Here is a 23,236-nt window from a genome sequence, read left to right on the forward strand (position 1 = left end):
TATATATATATATTTATTTTGTAGTATATGTAATTTAAAGTAACCTTGTGCTACACAAAACTCATGATCTATGAGCATTATCACTGGAAAATACACAACAGCAAATTGCAGCTGTATTATACTAAAATCAGTATTGTCACACCACAGCTCCGTGCCCGCTGTATACTAACATTGTGGTGATATTCAGAGGCAAAAAAGGAACCTTTTTAATTGTAATATTATCTGTATAGTTTTGTGTGAACAAACACCTGAGGAAACAGAATCCTTTTTCTGCGAAACGCGTTGGAATGCATAGTTTGAACACATATGGAACTCCTATATCCTCTGATGGACCTTGAAATATAATAGAAATCAGCCACGCCATGTATCCTACAATACCATATGATGTTAACCCACAGAGGTTCTCTTGTTTTGTAGACCATGTTAAAAAAATGAACCATTTTTAGTAACAGTGAACTCCTCTGACCGCAGAAGGAAGACATACTTCCCTAAATCCACCATCAGGGTGCATTGTCAGCACCAATTTTCATGTTGGTGGGTCCTGATGACAACCGTGCAAGCTGGTTCTTGTTTGCCTTTGTTGATGACATCATCTTCTAGAGTCCACATACATCCAATAGGAAGAGCCCACAACATGTAGGCAGTAATATAGACACCCAATGAAGGACCTATCCAGGAAGTAAACATAATTTTCTTCCTATTTAGTAATTATTATTATTATTATTATTATTATTATTATTAAACAGGATTTATATAGCGCCAACATATTAGTAATAGGAAGGAGTGGGAGGGAGGATAAGAGGGGCTGTCCTTATGCCTGAAGCTAAGCTCATGAATTTATTATTTGTTTTGAGTTTAGCATTAAACTGTTAGTATTAGTAATAATATTAACTCCTGTGTGCATGCGCATATCCTGGAATATGTCAACACCCTATGTGCAGCTGGAAAAGCAGATGTGAACTGGCAGGTAAGTATGTTTTATTGCAGAAGGGATATCCCCTATGTACTGCCTGCTTGCAATTTTTAAATGCAGAACTTCAGTTATGCTTTAAAGCAAAACTAAACACACAAATATAAAATACTTGTAAGCAGGTAGGTTCTTTATTACAGGACAGTCAATGTATATTCTGCCTTAAAACAAACTTACCTACCTATTCACAATTCTTTAACTAAACTCACCTATCCTTGCTCCTTTGCCATCTTCCCCCGGTCTTCTTCTAGGTTTGAGCCAGGCTGGAATGATGTCATGCAAGTGCACGAGAGTTCATTCATTCCTAGAACCAGTTACGCATGTGCAGCACAATGTACATTACAGAGAAGATTTCAAACAGGCAGGTAAGTTTGTTTTATTTCAGATAATAATTAATTATTAAGAGACATTGGCCTTGATTTACAAAAGCTCTCAAAAGCTGAAGAGGAGACACTTTCATCAGTGAATATTCATTTGCTATGTTTTCAATTCTGGACCACATCCATTATAGGTTCGCTGGATGACCCAGGTTTATTAACCCCCTAGCGGTATTGCCGAGTGTGACTGGGGGTGGATTTTCCATTCAAAAAGCACTATTCCCAAGTCACACTCGGGGTCACTTTTAACTAAAAAAACCCCACTTACCTTGTTCCCTCAGTGTCCCCCGGTGTCCTGCTGGTCCCCGCAGGTCCTGGGAACAAGTCCAGCTCCTCTGGTTTCCAGCCACACAATGCTGCGACCATCTCCGGGGTTTTTCTGGTGACGTCGGTGCATGCGTCGGCCCGGGCAAGTGGGGGGATCGGCGGGAAATTCAAATAATTTTGTATTGGATTCAATACAAAAAAGCTGTATTGAGTCCAATACAAAGAAATATTCATATAATTATATGATGTATATATTATTCATGCTACTGTACACATATTACATGTTTAAATATTTTTTAAGTTTTTTTAACAGATATTTGTGTTTTGTTAGTTAAAGTTTATTATTACATTTAAATTTATTTTATTACTTATTAAATATCAGTGAGGTATGCCTAAGAATTATAGCCTATGATGAAATTGTAGCCTACAACAAAAGCTATATATAGTGTTTTGGAAAAAAAATTTACATGCAAAAAATTGTTCCGCGTTTTGCATGAAAATTTGGACGGAATTAGAATGCTAGGGGGGTTAATGAAAGTGTATCTTCTCCAGCCTTGGAGAGCTTTAATAAATCAGGACCATTGACAGAAGAGTCAATAACCAACCTGCTGGCAATGTTTTTATTTGTAGTTTGAGTTTTGCTTTAGGCATTCTCAGACCCTGTTGATTTGGAAGGACTGTCTGTCTTTCCCAGTCTCTCCGTCCCCCTTTCCTTCCCAGATGTTCTTCTTTTTTATTTTTAGGTTTATTTTAATAGTAATAATGGGCCCTGCAGAAGCTGTAATGATGGTACACAAGTGTATGCTGTAGAAAGGTCACCCGGTGCTTTAATACCATAAGTGACTACAGAACATTGAAGCTGTTGAATTCTGTGCTGTCAGCCCGAGCTGCTGATTATCCAGCCCTATACAGGGAGGGTAAGTGGAGGTTATCTGTGATTTAGGCTATGCTCCCCGGGGAGGAATGGGATTTGCCACTCTTGAAAGCCTCAGGCTTAAGTGGGGGCATTAACTCTCCCCATGAGACCAGGCCTCCTTTGTTTTTCTATACTCCAAGTAACAAATTTCCCCCAGAATTTACAGCTATGAAAGGCTTAATACCGCTTTACTAATCTCTAAATACACATTTTTCAGGTACACACAATATATAGTGACAGTTAACATTTTAATTTTAATTTAGCGACTACTGCAGCTCCCGGCAGCCCAGCCACTCACATAGACTTCAGCTCCTCACTGGCTTGATCCTCGCAGCAAATATCTTTATTTAACAATCGTTAAAAGGGCCATATTTATGTCAGCGAATTCCCCACGTGTGCACAGAAGTGTGCTTTGTGTTAGGATTTAGGGGTTGATGAGAATGGCGGAGGAATAATTCCTTCTAAATCATTGTAAGGTAAACTGATACTTGTATTTAAGAAGGAGAACCCGCTGCATAAAGAATGTGGCGGTTATTAGGTCTAAAACAGAACACTGAGAAGTATAAACAGCTCCTCCGATAATAAAAGTAAACTTTTTGTGTCACCCAAATAAATAAGGGTCAGTAAATCTCATGCTATGACTTTTGATCTTTATCTTGCATGTGAAAAACAGTTCAATAAAAATGCAGTATGGCATGCCATACAATAAAAGCCTTCCAACTTCTTATTGCCCCATACATGTATTTGTCCAAATAAATAATAAATCATAAATTTGAAAAAACATAATCCCACCCTATTCTATAGTAAATGAGTGCTGGAAACAGCCGTATTGCATAGTTAAGTACAGAGGTTGAACTAAGTCGTCACCCTTCAAGTCCAACTCCAGTCCCACGTGATTAACACCAAGTCCCAAGTCTCAGGTCAAAAAGAACTTTATTTATCCCTATTTGTCCCCATTAAGAAACAGAGCTCTGATCCTGTTCTTGAGCACAGAATCACATTCTAAATCCACGGCTTTCTCCTCTGACAGCTGAAGGGGGAAGGGAGGAAAACAGTGAGGCTTCTTTATTACAGCCTTCCTCCTCCCCACCACCTTCAGCTGTCAGAGGAGAAAGCCGGAAGTCAAGTTGCAAGTCGAGTTGCAAGTCGCTGGGCAAAACCCCCAAGTCGAGTCACAAGTCTTTAATTAGGCAACTTAAGACTCGAGTTCCAACCTCTGGTTACGTCCTATCCTGTTTAGAAGGAGAACTGTACATGCCAGAAGTAAGCATTTCACTGCTTATTGTCATTTCACTTGTCACTGTAGTCTTCCTGGTTTGTCCACACTGCAATTAGAAGCTTATCTTCACTATCAAAGATTCTCCTGATAGCCCCCCATGTTATTATTATTATTATTATTATTATTATTAATAAACAGGATTTATATAGCGCCAACATATTACGCAGCGCTGTACATTAAATAGGGATTGCAAATGACAGACTAATACAGACAGTGATACAGGAGGAGAGGACCCTGCCCCGAAGAGCTGATTCTGATCTGATCAAATTCTGATGTTTTAACCCTTTAAGTACTTATTTTCAAGAATGAATGTTGTAGCAACTCTCCAGAAAAAAAAACATTTTTAATATTGTTGAACTTTAGACATGTATGTGACTGTATGTACATGAACTTTACTGGCTCCCTCTGAAGTTACAATTACTGGAGAGGTATACGTAGCTTAGCTCTGATTGTAGTCATTGTAGGCTAATTTACCTTAAGATTTAAATCACCTAGATACAATATAATTATTATCCAGTATTTATTTAGTGCTGAAAAGTGCACTTTACAAATTCCATAGTCTTGTCATTAGCTGTCCCTTAAAGGACAATCATACCTCATTACACAGTACAAGGTCAATTTTTGCGGGAGAAAGCCAATTAACCTAATTGCATGTTTTTGGAATTCGGGGAGAAACCGGAGTACCTGGAGGAAACTCACACAGACACGGGGAGAACCTGCAAACTCCATGCAGATAGTGTCTTGGCCAAGATTCAAACCTGTGACATAGAGCTGCAAAGGCTGGAGTGCTAACCACTGAGCCACCATGCCATCCTGGTGTGTTCTACATTTCAGGTGTATAAAAATCAAAAGGTGTACAAAGTTTTTCTCCCTGTTTTTTTCCTACCAACAAAAGCTATTTATAGTGTTTTGGTTTGATCAATACTGCCTACTACACTACTAAACTGAAAATAAAACCCTGATGATGCAAGAGATGCTGTCTGTGCCACATCGATTCTGCCCTTCCTGGTTTCCCCTTCCAACCTTTTCAACATTATGACTTTTTTTAAATTAAAAGAATACTTAATAATGTTAAAAAATAATTGTTGTATTTTCCTATTACATAACTTGTTTTAGATTGTGGCATATTTATTAATCTTTATGCAATGCAGGCAAATTATGGCTGGAGGAAGGATCCAGTAGGGCAGTATTCAAAACTTTCAGAATATCACAAAACCATGCCTTTTAGAACTGATGCAAAATAGGAAAAATTGGTTTCCTGCATTTGCATACAGACTGCCCTAGGTATTGCCAAGCCACTACAATTACAAGAACTGACATTCAATGAATGAAAGGTGGGCCAGAGACAGTGAAACTGCAGAGGAAAAGGCTGGATAATTCTGAAAGCTTCTATAAAGTTAATAATAATGTGGGCTCTGTCTGACTTGCAGCAGCTTCTGTTGAACAATGTGAGAAGCTAACAGTGTGCAGCAATTTATTGCAAAAGAAGGGGCAGTACAACTGTGCAAGACTAAAGATAATCTTGGAGTTCAGCTTTAAATGAATAGCTTCATGTAACAATGGGTTAAAATTAAATCATTGCGCTGATCCTTAGGAATAAGCTGATGTTTATTCAAACCACGAAGCCTATGAAACGTCGGGCCCTTAATGTATCTTAAAGGCGATTATGTTTTTTGTCAAATAGAAGAGACATATACACATATGTGCGATCCCTGCAACTACTTATCCCTAATTTCATGAATGAAGTACTGTAAATTAATGAAATGACGGAGCTGACTTTTAAGTAAAGTCCACGCTAAGCTGAAAAAATCCAATGTTGTTTTAAAGACAGCTAAACAATTGGAAATGCACATACCTGAATCATTAACTCAGCCGAGTGTGCATGTTGGAACTGAAAGCGCGCTGATACATTGCAAACATATGGATGGAGGAAAATCTTACTTGTGAACAATAAAAAACAATTTAACTACTGAGCACTGCACAGTAGACAAGTCGGCCTAAGAGCTTTATATAGGAGGAAAGGATTATGCTAATACGTAGAAAAAGCCGGAGCATATGTTAGCAGAGAGGAGTTTTTAAATGCAGTTTGCAAGCTGAATTCTAATTTTTCGTTCTGCAGTTATTGTAATAATATTTCAAAATAAATTGGACATTTTGGGAAGAATTAGAAATGATGGAAAACCAAACCCTAACCTAGGACGTTGGTGGGATAGAAGGCAACCAGAGGTACCTATGGGAAGAATAACCTGCAGATGGGCTGGAGATTCACAATCTCTTGCAAATACAGAATTTAGTTTCTCCTTCCTGTCCTTGCACCCCATTACTGGACTGTGAGCAGTCGTAGTAATAATGGCTAAAGGTGCTACAGGACCGGGTCATTGCTCCAAAATATTTAGGAGTTATCCTTAACTTCCACATGAATAAATTCCTGGTATTATTTTTATTACACAGTATTTATGTAGCGCCAACATATTATGCAGTGCTGTACAAAATCCACAGTCATATCGGTATCTGTCACTCAAAGGAGCTCACAATCTAATGTCCCCACCACAATCATATGTCTTTAATACAGTCTAAGGTCAGTTTTGGGGGGAAGCCAATTAACCTAACTGCATGTTTGGAATGTGGGAGAAAACCGGAGTACCCGGAGGAAACCCACACAAACACGGGAGAACCTGCAAACTCCATGCAGATAGTGTCCTGGCTGAGATTCCAACCTAGAGTTGTAAAAGGCCAGAGTGCTAACCACTGATCCACTATGCTGATATGTCATTATTTAAAAATATTGATAATAAATATATATATATACAAATACTATAGGACAAATGATGGGTTTCATTGACCAATTCAGTTCTAACTCAGTTCACGCCATCATGCTCCATCGGACAGTGCTTATTGCAAAGTGTTTCAGTGCAATGCGGTGCAATATGGCTTGGTGGATGTGGGGCTCATCAACAATGTTCATGCTCCTGCAGGAGCCTAGGGTCTGCTGGATTTTGGGGCTCCTGCTACAACCTTCATGCTTTTGTAGAAGCCTAGGGCTTGGTGGATGTTAGACCCATTAACAATCCTAATGCTCCTACAAGAACCTAGGGTCTGGCGGATGTTGGTGGTCCAGCTACAACCTTCATGCTCCTGCAAAAGCCTAGGGCTTGGTGGATGTTGGGCTCATTAACAATCTTCATGCTCCTGCAGGAGTATGGGATCTGGTGGATTTTGGGGGTCCAGCAACAACCTTCACGCTCCTGCAGAAGCCTAGGGCTTGGTGGATGTAAGGCCTATCAACATTTTTCATGCTCCTTCAAGAACCTAGGGCTTGACAGATTTTGGGGGTCCTGCTTTGCCCTTTATGCTTTTGTAGATGCCTAGGGCATGGTGGATGTCAGATTAACAATCTTAATGCTCCCATAGGTATCTAGAATTTGGCAAGTGTTTGGGGTCCAGCTACAACCATCTTTTTCCTACAGAAGCTTAGGGCTTGGTGGATGTCTGGCTCATCAACAATGGTCATGCTCCTGCAGAAGCCTAGGTTCTGGTGGATTTTGGGGGTCCTGCTACAACCTTCGTGCTCCTGCTGAGGCCTAGGGCTTGGTGGATGTTGGGCTCATCAACATTCTTCATGCAACTGCAAGAACCTAGAGCCTGGTGGATGTTGGCGCCAAGCTACAACCTTCATACTCCTATAGAAGCCTGCAGGGGCTGGACAAAGCTTTACAAGGGCGGTTGATTTGTGATGGAGCTATGCCATTCCAATTCAATGTAAATGGGGTGGCTTTCCTGCAATTGGGTTGGCAAATCTTCTACCTTGCCTAGGGCCCCTTTCATCCTCAATTCACCCCACCCTGAAATGTTCAAAACTCGGAGTAAAGCATTACTTGGGTTTCAAACATTTTATATTCCTGCCAATCTGCATCACAATCCTCGCACCTTCTCATTTCTTGCTATTCTACAGCATTAGAAAGTTATTACACACCACAATAGCTTGCTCATGGAGCCCCATATCACTTTCACACCTTAGCCACTTGCCAAGGCTGCCTTGTGAATGATCCAATCATGTCGCTGCGCCACTACATTCTACTCCTATATTCTACAGAAATGCAGCTATGCCAAAAAAGTAACGGAGACTCTATTACTTTAAATAACATCAAGAAAAATGAAGCTCTGTTCTCCTGCAGGCAAGTGTGAAGCAGGACGCGTTTTGATCCATCATGTCTGTGCCATGCATTCACCCAGCATAAAACCCGAAAGCATGAATCTTAACCACAGCAAAATCGTGTGGCTCCGAACAAGCTCGTAAGTCCTTTTAAATTATATGACTTAAAGAAGTGAAATATTTTTTTGGCCACCAAATACATTGGCCCAGTCAGTTCACTGCATCCCTTATAGAGATACATTGTATGTTGTTTGTTTACTCTGTTTAGAGCTTAATCTAAAGATTTTGTTTTAGCTTTGTTTCACCAAAGTCAAAAACCTGAACTGTACCTCGTGATGCTATTGATTGTTCCTATTTAATTCTAATTAGACAAAAAAAAGAGAAGGAAAAACTTTTAACCATCATATTATTTATGTGCATACAAACAAAAATTGAAAAAAAATGTCTAAATTTGGGATGGCTTTTAAAATCCTTTTTTTTTTAAAAATTCAAACATTTAAAAAGAAGAAGAAATCAGAAAGTTTTTACCACTGAACAATGATGAATATACTGTATACCGAAATGCAGTACTCTAGCACCACCTACTGCTCAAATGTACAAATTACACAGAACATTTTTATTTACAAAGTGTATGTAAAGGCATTTTTTCAGTTTTGTATGGAGCAGAGAAGGGTTAATGCCCCCATCAGGTTATGTTTTGCTGTCTTCACTGAAGTAGGGAGATTTCTTTACTTACAAGGGTATGAAAGGTACTCTGTCCAAGGTTAACTATTATTATACAGTATTTATACAGCACCAACATATAACACAGTGCTGTACAAAGTCCATAGTCATGTCACTAGCTGTCCCTCATAGGGGCTCACACTAATGTCCCTACTATGGTGATATGCTGGTAACACAGTGTAAGGTCATTTTTGGGGGAAGCCAATTAACCTAACTGCATGTTTTACAATGTGGGAGAAAACCCATGCAAACACGGGGGGGGGGGGGGCCAAAGACCAGAGTGCTAAGCACTGAGCCACCATGCTGCCCGTATATGTTTTTTTGCATAGAGAATTTATATCACCTATTGCCCTGTTGAAATGTTTGCTTTCCCTTAAATTTTAATGGTCACCAGGGCAAATTAAACTAATACATTTTTCCATACAGCAATAAAAACTTTTTTACAGGACCTCGCCCTTCTCTACACCACCTGAAACTAAAAAATACATTTACACACACTTTAGGTAAATGTCAGCTTTCATTACATAAAATATTTATCTTCCATTGCTGACCCCCTAATGTCGGCTTGTTCCATGTTAGTAAGAAAAGTGTCCCTGAGGCCAGACAACCATTATTGGAAGTATTAGAAGCAGCTTGCATATTTCTTTTACTACAGGTACCTTAAAATGATTATTTAATTCACCCTCCAAACCTTCCCTTAATGCAGAATGAAACTCAAAATACAAAAAGTCACCTGTCGCCTGTCCCATAATATAATATAAAAAGAGCCCAGTCCATGGCAGGCACTGAATGTCATTGGCCCCTTATTAACAAGTTCTAATTTTTAATCATTATCTTAAATCTTGTAAGAATAAACTAACTTAGTTATGAAATCAGAACAATTTCACTACAATATTTTCCGTAGATTATGTTCATAAATGTCAAGACATTTTTTAGGTAGTTGGTTAACAATTATATTGGAATCAAAACTGTTTTCCCATCATTATTGAGATTTCAGTGGTGAAAATGATCATAATGCTGATCGAATCAAACAAGTGTTTGTACTTTGAAGACTTAAAGTCAATCACACGGATTGATTTAACTGAATATATAATAACAAATGAAATGTCAAACATTGAACATTTAGAACGATGAAGCATTGAAAGAAGCGTGCATAGTATATGTCTAGCATTATTATTGTTATTAGGTGTGTATTATAAGGACCCAAAAAGCATATTATGATAATAAAAATATTAAAAGTTCAGCATACAACTTACCAAAGGCCTCAGTTCAGGGTGAGTCAGGATATACCCATTGTTGGTAATAGCGAAAGCATAACCATGGATTCCCAGCTGTAACAGGAATTGAATATATATACAAAGTTAAGGATCTTCCCTTTGGCTGTACATTACCTGCCATGCATCTATGATCATCACTATTAAAATCCTATCAGACATTTATTTATCAGATCAATTATTTCTACCACTACTATGATTACTGAAATGAAAATCAGTTCACACATTATTATTATTATTATTATTATTATTAATAAACAGGATATAGGGTCAACATAATACATTAGGGTCAACATAATAAATTAGGAAACATTGAGCCTGATTTATTAAATCTCTCCAAGCCTGGAGAAGATATACTATCAAGGGAGAACCTGGATAATCCAGAAAACCTGGGTGGAGTTCCTAAAATGATTTGCTATTATTTGGCAAATGTTCTCAATTCTTTACTAAACCTTTGCTGGATCACCCAGGTTGTCTATCCTCTACAGCCTTAATAAATCAGGTTCATTGATTCAGAAATTAAGATTACTTCTATGATTTTACAATGTTCTGACCCTTCCCCATTCTATCCAGCATACAAAACAGCTAGATATATTCCTTCAAAATTCAATAATTTTGACCTAAATGAGCCCTTCAGCTATATCGAGGCTGTTTGGATGTACACACACAGCTCACACACAGTTCAGATAAAAATCTAGCAAATGTACAGCAGTCTCCTCCTGTTTAGGGATTGACCATGACGAATTAGTCATTTGTGTAGGGATGACTACTGTGATTTCCTATGGAGGAGTACACAACAAGGGGATCCTGCTTGGCCTCCCCCTCTTTTCTCCATAGAACAGAATGGCACAGTGTGTACAGCACTCACTTGTTCTACTATCACTGAAAATAAAAGATCATTTACATCAACACAAATGTATTGTCTGCACAAATCTTTACACGCGGAGTCTCTAGACACCCGCAGAAAGATAAAATCATGTTTAATTGGGAATACCTGCTCTGTGTACTTATGTTTCTAAAGAATTATACACTGCAATGAAAATGGAGTGTCCAGTAGTAGTGTAAATGTCAGATAGTAATAGGACTTTGTTAGAAACTTAGTAACTTTGTTACCATTCCTTACTCTTTGCATTGGATTAATACAATGAGGAAATCACAAATGAAATGCATTGGTTATTTCATTTACAATACAACATTTCTACATTTGTTTCTGTATTTTCTATATGTTTAAAGTAATATCACTACAAAATGATACTTCTACCCCCGAGCAGGTGACCTTCCACAAATACGTATATAAAGAAAAGTTTCATGACTTTCAGTGTTCTTCAAGCTTCTCTTTTTTATGTTTAGTATATCTGCTAATATAAATCCCATCGCTGGTCACAATTACATTAACTATAAACTTTCCAGAGTTAAAAAGCATTTCTCTGAGTTTGTTTATGGAAGGTTATAAGTAAGACATATGAGGAAAAAAGCACATGTAGTTTACAACACCCGGGGAAAGAGCCAGGCACTGCAGAACACCTGTGATCCATTCATATAGTTCTATGTCCATCTGGTTTTCCCGTATATCTAAAAGGAATGTTTTATTGAACACTCAGCAGAGAACAGGCCTGGCGAGGGGGTGCATACACACCATTATAATAGGGGCACATTTGATACTTGTTTATATTCTAAAGCAACACCTCCAAAATCATTTTTTATTATCTGATGACATTGATTATCCAGTAATTCAGTAAATGCTAGAAAGCAAAATAAGCCACCTTTATTAACAAGTAATCCTGTGGCAGCGTTTAAGGCATTTCAAGATATACGTGATTTATATGGGCAGAAAACAACATCCAACTGTATGCAGGGAGGTTTGCAGATAAACACAGTGGCAGCATAGAGAACAGATCATTTCCAGTATCCAACGCTTAAAGTGTTTAGCTTTTGCCATGAATCTTCAGAACCAGCAAAATTTTATTTGACTACCAAGAGTGGGATGGATTTTTCTAAATCTAATACTGAAAAAAATGTATTCATCCATATATTTTATTGGGCACACCTATTTGGCTCAATGTATGGGCACCAAGAGTAGGGTATTTATTTTGTCCAATATTCATCCATATACTTTACTGGGTTTACCAACATGGCACAGGGTACAGCCATAAGGAATGGGATGTATTTTCTGCAAAATCCAATACTCCAATTTTAGAACTGGATCATTTATATACATAATTAGGTATATCAATATGGTACAGGGTCCAACCATAAGAAGTGGGATTTATTTTCTATCTATCGCTACAATATTAGAAAGCCACTAGGTATGCCAATATGGTGACAGCCAAAAACTTCTATCCAAAGGAATGTGGTTGCACAAATGATGTAAGCCAGTGATCTAGATAGGTGATCGCCAACCATTTTCGGACCCATGGACCAGTAAATGGACCACGCATGCGACGGGAGCCGGGTGTCACTCAAAGGGGAAAAAATTCCCCCCCCAGAGTGACGTCATGATACCAGAACCCGTCCACTCCCCCATCACAGGTCTGAGCCTGAGACACAAGAAACACAACCTGACCACTTCCCTGAGCCTGTGATTTGTTTGGCGTCAGTATGGTCTGCGGCTCTGGCGGGTGCGCCCTCCCAGCGAGCTTCTTCTCCTGACCTCACTAAGGGGTGCAGCGGTCGGAGCTGCTGACCACCAAATTTTTCTTGCAGACCACGGGTTGGCGATCGCTGATCCAGATAACCATACCAAAGAAATTCACCTATATCAGCATTTGTCAACCTTTTTAGCATGGGAAATCCTAGAAATAACTTCAGATCTCAGGGAATCTCTTCTAAAATGTAGGAAGAATGCCTCCTGCATTGCTGGCTAGTGAGAAGAATGCTTACAGATAGCCAAAAAAATCATTGGTGTCAATGGTAACTGACTTGAAAGGTCCGAGTTGCTCATTGCTCAAGGAACCCTTAGCAAACTCTAGAGGAACCCTAGGGTTCCATGGAGCTCTGGTTGAGAAACACTAACCATATCCTCTCACTAACATTTTGCCCTTCTATCTCAAAGTCTGAAGATACAGATGGGGTTTCTCTGGTATATTTGTCAGGATCTATAAAGTCCATGTGTTGCATTATATGGTGTGTAATGTTGCACCACAGTTTTTTGCTGAGAGCAGGCTATTAAAGATAACTATTGTTCTTTGAGCAAAAATGTACCAGCACATAAAAATAGTTTACAACAAACATGAGAATAATATCACTTTAAAGAGTATTTTGTTTCTTGTTTTTCTGATGACCGTTGTGGGAAATGTGAATAGCTGGTATGTTTTTGCATAAAGATAAAGAGGTATTTATGCTGACTTGCTCTCTTGTAAAAAAAAACTGATGGGTAGAGTTGGTTGGAAGTCTTCATGTCCATGTGAACTAGCTTGAACATTCCTTCAATAGTGGGACATTACTCACATCCTGTAAATAGGTGAACATCTTTTTATTAAGTATTACCTTATATTTAGGAATGGCCTTTAGAAGTTCTTTCACCGGAACATCTGTGCCAACCACACCTAGGAGAACCCCCTTTGATCTCTGCACAAAACAAGAAATGAAGAAAAACAGGCATCAAACTAAGGTAAACATCTATTGGTAAAGCATCACAGGCGTACACTAATTATTTTCATGTTGTCATAAATCTATTACAGCGCACAGATGACTTTCAGCTTTGCTGTGCCGGCGTTTCATAGACACTGATGGATATGAATGAAAATAGAATGAGAAAAAACAGCTGTCAAGTTTTTGTTTCTTCATTCGGATGAAAAACGGTCCAACATGAGAAATGTATCAGTGGCAATCAACAAATACGTGTTTCTACAACACGTCAAGGAAGATCTGACACATTTATGATTGCAATTATTATGTGAATTTCCACAGTTTTTATCACTGCCAAATGTTTTAGTTAGAAAATATGTGCCTGGCATTGTATTGAAGTTCAAGTGCGTAAGAGGCCTTCACCGAAAGTCATCCATGTTGTGCCTTCATCAGCATGCAATACAACAGAGCCTAGGCGTTCATTAAGAATTTGAGTAGTTGCCAGCACGCCTGGATTCCTCGGACTTATTTTAAATGGGCTGCCAACTGTTCATTAGAATCACATTTGCCCCATTACCCTCTTTTGTCTTGCTCGAAAAGTAAAGAACAGGAGCCCTGCAAGCTATAGGATAAATGATAATTCTACATTTTTAAGATAAAGGTCCACCCTCTCCCAGCCTATTTCTTAATTTGATAATCCATGACTTGATAAAAGCAAGCAACGCAACCAACCAAGTGCCATTAGTGTATTCATGAGTTAACATCTACGTAATAAGTGATCCTTAGCTTTAGAAATGCTTATTATTACATAGTTACATACATAAGTCATAAGACATAAGTCCATCAAGTTCAACCACTAGGGGATTTAACATATTCCAGGTATAAAACCCAAGGGACATAGTTGATCCAGAGGAAGGCAAAAAAAAACCCCTGGTACAATTTGCTCCTATAGGGGAAAAGGATTCTTTCCTGATTCCATGAGGCAATCGGATGTTCCCTGGATCAACAGTCTCTGTTATCTTTACTTTAAAACTTTAATACCCAGGTATATTCTGTGCTTCTAGAATTCATCCAACTTTTTTATCATGCTCCTTGCACTATAGCACGCCCGATTGGCTCTTTTGCCGATTCTTCCACCTCTGCTGTAAGCTATGCTGTTTAAGAAATTTAAGACTGATACCATATCAGATTTAGGCTCTTTCACTACTTGCAAAAATACTTTTAATTTTAAAGAGTTATAGAGCTACATTACTATGTTCTTTGTTCTGCTTGGAGTTCAGCTTTAATAAATCAACTTGCTAAACAAGTGTTATTAGCACTTGACCCTCCTTCAGCTCTGAATGTATCCTGCACAGTGTTTGCAAATTATCGGTACTGAAAGAAGTAAGAGTTTAAGGTTTTGTCCACCAAAGATATCAGATTAAAGGTTACTCATACCGTGTGTTTAGGAGTGCTGAGCACATAAAAGCTCATATTGTCAGCCACTAAAAAAAAGACTATAAAATACATGCTCTACATTACAATGCATTGCAAATCTGTGACAGCTAATAAAGTCTGGAATTTTTGTAGGACTCTTAATCAATAAAAATATTTACAGGTTGCACAATCCAAAAGTCAACCACAGTTCTTCAGAATGTATGTGATGACATTGATTTTTAGGGAACAATCCATTTTTTCCCTTGACCACCAGAAGGTTTGCTGTACATATGGATTTAAAGTAATGACGTTAGACAATGTTCATTTAAGAGGACGGAATCTGCACTTCTAGCAATTCAAAGGTGAGGTAACCCAAACTTCCTTCTTTTCATTGCACTAAAATGAAATCTTAACAGCCTAAAATCACTTTATATCACTTACGTTTTTTTCATTTGCGCCAACAACAAAATTTATTGCGGCCTGCACCAGATGTCTGAGAATTGTTCATCTAAAAAGTTCAAAGTCTTTGTAAAGGCTCTTAAACCTCGCCAGCACTGTAAATTGTCTCGGGTCTTTGTTTTCACCAGGTTTTGCAATTATATTTTTGCTGTACAGCACAGTTTTGTATGGTAACTAGATATCGCCAGATAATGATACAACAGACTTTGGCTTTAAGTTCTGTTTTTTTATAGATAAATAAAAAGCTCTGTAGGAGAACAGAGGGTATCAGTACTGGGGGCATTTTGTAACCGCTAAAACTAACTGTGCGTAATTCAAACTGGGTAAAAGCATAAAATAATATAAAGAGCAAATTATTAGAATATTGTTTTAAAATTTAATTTAAAAATATAGTTCTCTATAAAAATGTATTGTAAGTTGCAGAAAAAATTGGGGCAACAGGCGAAGTTTATGTTATTTGTCTCTCTTCCCAACTATTTACTTTAAGATCGGCTCCCTCAGGAAGTAGTTTCAGCAACTATTATAGATTGCTTTAGGAAAAAGCTGGATGAATTCTGGAAGCACAGAATAAAACTGGGGATTAAGACTTTAAAGTAAAAATAACAAACTGTTTTTTTTGCCTTCCTGTGGATCAACTATGCCCATAGGGTTTTATATCTGAGATGTGTTTATTTTCCTAGTGGTCGAACTTGAAGGACTTTTTTTTAACCTGATTTACTATGTAACTATGTATGGGTTCTGATCTATGTGTGATTTTGAATTAAGAGCTACTTGAGTCAATAAATGGTTATTTCTTTGCCAGAGGATGAGTATAACTTCTGAACTGGCATGGATCAAAGAGAGAATAATGTTAGTGACGTTCCCTTCTAATCCCTATGTAGTTGCAATGTGACAACATAAACTCAACCTGGCACCTACTCATTATATTATTTGATTAATGGGCATACATTAGGCTAGGATTTTTTAATGTTAAAGACACCTTTGTGATTTTGAATGGCTAACCCAGTTAAGCTGGTAAAATGACGGGTATGGCATTCCATTCCATATGTCCATTCCTCACAACTAATCATTTCTTGGGAAAATAATGGCTGAGAATAGCTTGATAAGTTGTTTCATTGATAGAATTATTATTAGAATTAAGAAAGACCCCTTCTTTGTCTCTGCTATGGGTTTGTATTATGCCAGCCCTATTTTAGGCCACTGCTAGATTCTTCCAAGAAGTAACCGAACATGAAGCATACTGGAATAATATCAATATGGTTGCCCATGAAAACCTCTTCTTTCCTTGCCAAGAATTGTAATATGCAACCTATGTTATGCCAAAGTAACGCAATATGAAGCAGCCTAAAAAATCCCATTTAAACAGTTCCTGCAGCTAAAGGTAAAATACTTAAGTATGAACATCAGAACCATTTCAATAATTTATTTTCCAAAATATATTTTCCAAAATATCAGATGTTTTGGTGTACCATTAGTAAGTGTACTAATGTAAGCAAGTGTTACGATTCAATTCCAGTAATACTTTAACTATGTTAGTCATTCCCCCCCCCACACACACAATTCTTTTGGACTTGCTAGTGTTGTTTAAGATCTTTATCTCAATGAAACATCAATTTCTGGTTCAGTTTCAACTTTGAGAAACTTGGCCCCACATTCCCATCTATCACACTGATATAATGAATATTTAATTGGATATTACAAGCTGCCAAGGCCATGAAGCATCTACAGACCACCAAATGATAAGATTTGAATAACAGGCTTTATAGTTGGTTGAGAATCTTCTGAATGTTGTGAATGTTGTCTTCCATTGGTTTCAATCTACTGGTATTGTGGCCAAGGAATTCTACCTTTAATTGATCGTTATATAAAAGCCGAGTCCTTGCCTATGTTTTTAATAGGAAACTGTAGTCCTGCTTTGCTTCAGACATGCATGGTTAAATTGGTGCAATCATTTCATGTTTGTAATTTCATGGATTGCAAAGGAGTGGTAAATGTAGTGGTGTAATTATTTTTTCTACATGACAGCTCTGCATTTTTGTCTTATCGGATTATGAGAATTATTACATCACGTCAAGTTTATGTATCTTTTGTTCAGGTATATCACTTTTAGCTGTAGGCAGTGTTAAAATAGAAATGTAATCTTTGCTTGTTTAAATATACTAAAAAATGCAACAATTTATATGAGGTGTACTTCTACACAGGGCTATAATGTGGAAATCTAAACTCAGTATGTTCTTGTGGTTTTCCAAATTTTACGAAAAGTGTGAACTCTTATTTGGGCTTCTAGTGAATAACTGATAAATAACAACTGTGCTGTGCAGACTAGGACATTAGCACGGAGTACCCCACTAATGCCAATCCAAACATCTCCAGTATTAGTGCAGATCGTCCTTCCTAACATAGCTTTACCATTCCATAATAATGGCGCTCTAGGAATGAAATAACAATACCACTATTGCCCATGCAATACTAATGGTAATTCTGTTAAGAGGTGTATAAAGGAAAAAAAGCAAAAGAAAAAAATGTTCTTATTGGTTGCAAATTAAAGATGCCAAATAGTAGTTGACATGATGAAAAATGATACATAGCAAAAATTGTTAAAAAACAACCGATACAGAAATTTGAAGAATTTTGAAATGAAAATGTACTGACCAGATTTCGCCATACTTACCGTTTCATTCTGTTTACTAAACACAGGCATTGCAACAGTTGTCATCAAAACCAATCCCTGATCATCGGCAAGCTGGACGGGATAGAGAGGAACATTAAAACGAGCACATAAAATGTTAGCAGTAAATCATCAGCAGCATTTTTTGCTTTGCTAAACAGACATTTCTAAAATATGAAAAACAGATTTATTTGAAACATTCTAGCTTCATTCCTTACACTAAGCTTGAAGTATTTTATTACGTTTTCTTCTTGTTTAACATACAGTGTAAGTTATATTAGTAAAAAAAATCACCAAAAACTAACCACTAGTTCTACTTAATTAACTATTAGTGAAGGAGGATACCAAATGTACTTTCATAATACTACATATAAAGTGACCTTTTACAATCATATATTTTAGGACCCGGTGAAGAGATCATGCCAATGACAAGATTACTATAATGAGCAAGGAAAACAACTTTTGACACTCGCTAGCTGGATAGCCTCACTTGCTTGCTGATGAAAATGTTGCAAGATGTATGTGACCAGTAGGGATGAGCAAAAACTTTCTTGAACTTCCGATGGTTCCATGAAATTTCGGTGAACTGAATTCACGAAAGCTTTGGAAGATCGAAGAAATTATTACACGAGGATTCACAGGATTGCCTGGGAATCCTCCTTTTCGCGATCCCCGAGGCACTAGAGGGTAATTGACCTCTAGTGCCCGGGTAAGCAGTGGAACTGCAGAAGAACTCTCAATGGAGAAATTAACCTCTAGTGCCAGGGATAGCAGTGGATTCTCAGAGCTGCAATCATTCTTGCAGCCCTGGGGATCCTGTTTGCGATCCCTGGCACTAGAGGTTAAATGGGGACAAGTAACCCCCATTCAAAACCTCTAGTGCATCCCCATTCATGCCAATAAAAGAGAACTTGAGGTTTGAAATGGGGAGACCTGTCCCCATTTAACCTCTAGTGCCGGGGATCGCACACTGAGCTGATCAATGAATGCAGCCGGCGCTGCATTCATTGATCAGCGCAGCCCATGATCTTGATAGAGTGACAGAAGAGTTTCCTTTAAAGTCAGTTATACCAGTACACAGGCAGTAGACACAACATATGCCATACAAGAATTACTCCCAGACAAGGTATGACAGATGTACACACCTGGGTTATAGACACGGTATATTTTGACACATATGATTTCCTAATCCCACGCCATACAAAACCATATTTTTTGTTAAAAGGGAATGGGTGCAGTTTTTTGACCCCGAGGATAAAACATTTGTAGGGCACCCATCAACCACACTCATTAAAGGTAGTTGTTTTGGCAAGAACAAAGTCTAGCTTGCTAGTTGCATAATAAAGGCTTCATCAGTATTAGTTAATAGAAATCTTTAAAACCTTCCAGCAGCACCTGGGAGCAGCTGCTGCAGAAAAAGAAGATATAAAACACAACTTCTAGATTGAAGGTTCCTATATTATAAATTCCTATTTATCAGCAAAATTGGTACTCCTTGCAAATGGCTTCTCTAGCGGGCTGCAGGGACAAGAAACATTAAAAAAGTAAAACTATTTTTATTCTTCGGGGCAGCACAACAAGAATAATAGCAATCTGTGTCATATTTATGGCAAGGCCAATTCGTGGAACTGAGGCTTTGTCAGTATTATTGCTCAATGAGCCAGATGACTATTACTTAATAAAAATTTCTTGCCATTTACTTGCATTAAAATATTCATTTGTTGTTGTGTTTGCATTTCATTTATAAACAGCTTACATATGTTGGTATGTGATCCATTGAGAAATGGACCTTTGGGTTCTTTGAAATGCTTGCCATGCTTACAGTAAATATGTGCAATTAAAAATTCTGATCGAAACATGGACAGGTTACGCAACTGCGCAATGTCTGGAGCTCTGGAGCAATAAATATCATGTATCCAGTTATGTGCTTTGAAGTCAAGCTAATACATTATTTATGATCATAATCGGAATTGTTTCCTTTTTAAAAACAATACATTTCAGTAAATATATTGCTTGTGACATTATTATTATAATTGTAATTAATATTATTAATAATACTGCAGCTCAGCTGATAAAAATAAATTACTAATACAGTGCAGGTTCTTATACCATGTCTTTGTTACAGGGGTCCTATGGCATTCATTGATATTGCTCCCCTTCTTCTAAACTGTTTGTGATGTAACACAAAGAGGTCTTCTTTAGTGGCCACACTACTACGGAGGACCTAAACTTATATGTAAACCTGAACAATCATCCACTTTAATCTGTTCCCCCTTTTGGTCTCCTTAATATACCACTTAAAGTATATTTAGAAGTCCCTTGATCCCACCATAAGCTTGCTTTTCTGTAGGGAACTGACTGTTGCCTCTGCTGCAACAAAATTCCAAGTGGTCCAAACAGCACTGAGTAAGTTTGTACATCTGTGATCTACAGATTGCTGGATAGAGGGATCTTCCATTGTGGGCTCCAGTCCTATACAGATCGCTGGATCATGCAATGGTAAGTATTAGTTAAAAAAAGTATTAATAAAGGATTTTATTCTTAGGTGGTGTTATTATTTCTAGGTTTCATTTACCCTTTTTAGGAATGTGTAAAGGTTAATATGTATGTACTCACTTGGGGGTGAATATTTAGGGGGCCTCATGATACCAGAGATCGGCCATGTGCAGAAGGAGCATCCAACAGCCTCCCGGGATGCATAATGTAGGTATCCCAGGAGGCTTTGTGCTGCCATTCTTTTTTGATTGCCATGGGAAGGGGTTGCACCTAAAAAAATAGTTTTTTTTACTTGATATAAAAGGGGTTGTCTACCCTTTTTTTTTATGTAAAGTAAAAATTTTGAGTTTAAGTCACCTTGCTTAACCTCCCTAGCGGTCTGATTAGGTCAGTAATTTTGAATGTCAAAGCGGTACATTGTTTTAAATTTCTTGCCAGGTTAAGCCACCCAGCCCACCGCTGCCTTACGCTCTCACAACCCATTGATCACGCCGGGGATACGAAGCCAGGGGACACAGATGCCGGGTGGGCATTGTCGGAGGGGATTAGGTAAACCCACTACAATGTCATAGCAAGTGTGGCTTGGGTTTACTGCTTTTGATACTGAAAGTTAATCAAAGGTCATACTCGGGAATACCGCCAGAAAGGTTAATGGGCTGACCCATGCTGTATGAAGTATTGAAGAAATCAGGTGAACTGTCAGCAAACTGAACAAAGACAAATTTGTCAAACCTTAGATGAGTGCTAACAAAGAAGAAAGGTGAGCCCAGGCACTGGTAGAGGGGACATCCTCAGAGCCACCCACCCAGACATACTGTATGTGCTCAGATCAATTCTACATTTACAAAAAACCATAGGCATGAATAAAATAAAACAAAATGTTTTAGTCCTGTTCCACTGTAACACAGCCATGGCAGTGGTAGTGGAAGGGTTATTCATGCCTATACCTTAATTAGTGGTCATACAGTGGTCACTGATGAAGTCTAGGATCCCTTTAATGCAGTCTGCAGCGTCTCTAAGATCAGACATGTGAACATTGGGGATCAATTCACACCTAAATGTTCAGTGTAGTAAAGGAAACATGTAACATACAATACAGCATGCAGTTAGTATGAAAACATATATATGATCCTTTGGTGGGGTAGCACACAACCCACAGTATGTTGATATGGTATTTTGCAGCACATTGTGCTCTACTGTACAATGTAATGGGGTATTATTTGCAATAAAGGTCACCGCGCCTTGCGGCATATAGAACAAGTGCAATGCAATAATGCATTTTTTAAGCACACGTTGTAATCCACAAGTATAAATGGCTCCTAAAACGTCCTCTAAAACTGGGACTTATTGAAAGAACTTACATACAGATGATCGATGAGAAGAGGCTAAAGGAGGTCATTTTGTACTCTTTTTGGAGACTTTCTAGCCCTCCCATCAAATCCTGGCAGCTCTGCGTGCATTATAGAGATGATTGTGAACAGACAGGTAAGTTTTTTTTTATTGTAAAGACATCACCTGTCCACTTCACATTAAAGAACCTGCCTGCTCATACTTGTTTTCATTTTCAGGTTTAGTTCCACTTTAAGGCATGGATTGCAAGAAACACAAACTTGTTTGCAAGCAAAAGATCTATTTTATATGTTTTGTATTTCTGTATTTTTTCTGGAGCTCAGTTTGAAAACTTACTCACTATTTTTAAACAAAAAAACTGGCCCTTTAAAGGCTCTTTTTACAGGGCCAAACCCCCTTGGATTCCCACATTCTTTTATTTTTGCAAAGAAAATTTAGGGTTGTCCTGCCCACTACCTATTGTTTTTTCAAAAAAGGGCCAACCCCATGGTCCCATAGGAAATTGTGGTACTTTATTCTATTGCTAAGAAAACAATTGAGCTTTGCAGATAGAATATCCCGAGGTATGTGCAGATGTAATGTAAATTCACTGTATTTATCATACTACTAACTTTGGGAAATCATTTAACCTCATTCATTATTCTATTTTTGTCTTATAGGGGCCTTCTAAATATCCTTATATGTTTAAATGCTACAAGATACATTCTCTTTGTGGAACATCCAACATTTTTTGTGGCCCTCTTAAGTGCAATTACTATAGTTGTTAGTGATTCAGAAACTATAAATCACAATAATACAGGAAACGCTAAGCTAATAATTATCCAATAAAACATTACATTATCATTATAACCTTATAGAATTTTCAATTTTTACTATTTGTAACATTAATCAAGTAAACAAAGAACAGTTTGTTAAAGACAAAAAGGAAACATTATAAAACATTTAAGACACACATACACACACACATTTTTCCTTTTCCTAGTAAAAGTAACACAATAATAAAAGTGAAAGTTGAATTAAACTTCAACAAGATCCTAATATATGGTTACAAAAATTAAAAAAGAAAGATTACAATGACTGAATATATTTGTAAAAAATGAAGCAGTTACTAGATAATGATCTTTATATAAGATATTTATATGCCCACGCATATAAAAATTAAAGCTACAATACTAAAAACAAATATAATTTTGAATTATTAATGAGAATAAATATATATTTATATAATATGCTATAATAACAATATATAATACAGGATGAGCCAATGCATTTCAGGTTTATGGAAGTTCTTCTTCGAGGGTGAATAAAATGGAAGATATGG

At 37.6% G+C, this 23,236-nt stretch overlaps 1 protein-coding gene across 3 annotated transcripts in view; it reads right to left on the reverse strand.

Moving 5' to 3' along the window:
- Nucleotides 1-23,236, reverse strand: part of CACNA2D3 (calcium voltage-gated channel auxiliary subunit alpha2delta 3) — a 547,059-nt gene that overhangs the window by 180,101 nt on the left and 343,722 nt on the right. For all 3 annotated transcript variants that reach the window (XM_072420933.1, XM_072420932.1, XM_072420934.1), the window contains 3 exons: nucleotides 18,073-18,144; nucleotides 13,446-13,526; nucleotides 9,942-10,016 (listed from right to left, as the gene is read on the reverse strand). In XM_072420933.1, coding sequence (XP_072277034.1) covers nucleotides 9,942-10,016; nucleotides 13,446-13,526; nucleotides 18,073-18,144 — 228 coding nt within the window. The remainder of the gene's footprint in view (nucleotides 1-9,941; nucleotides 10,017-13,445; nucleotides 13,527-18,072; nucleotides 18,145-23,236) is intronic.

Source organism: Pyxicephalus adspersus, chromosome 8 (genome assembly GCF_032062135.1).
Source record: "Pyxicephalus adspersus chromosome 8, UCB_Pads_2.0, whole genome shotgun sequence".
Classification (NCBI taxonomy): domain Eukaryota; kingdom Metazoa; phylum Chordata; class Amphibia; order Anura; family Pyxicephalidae; genus Pyxicephalus; species Pyxicephalus adspersus.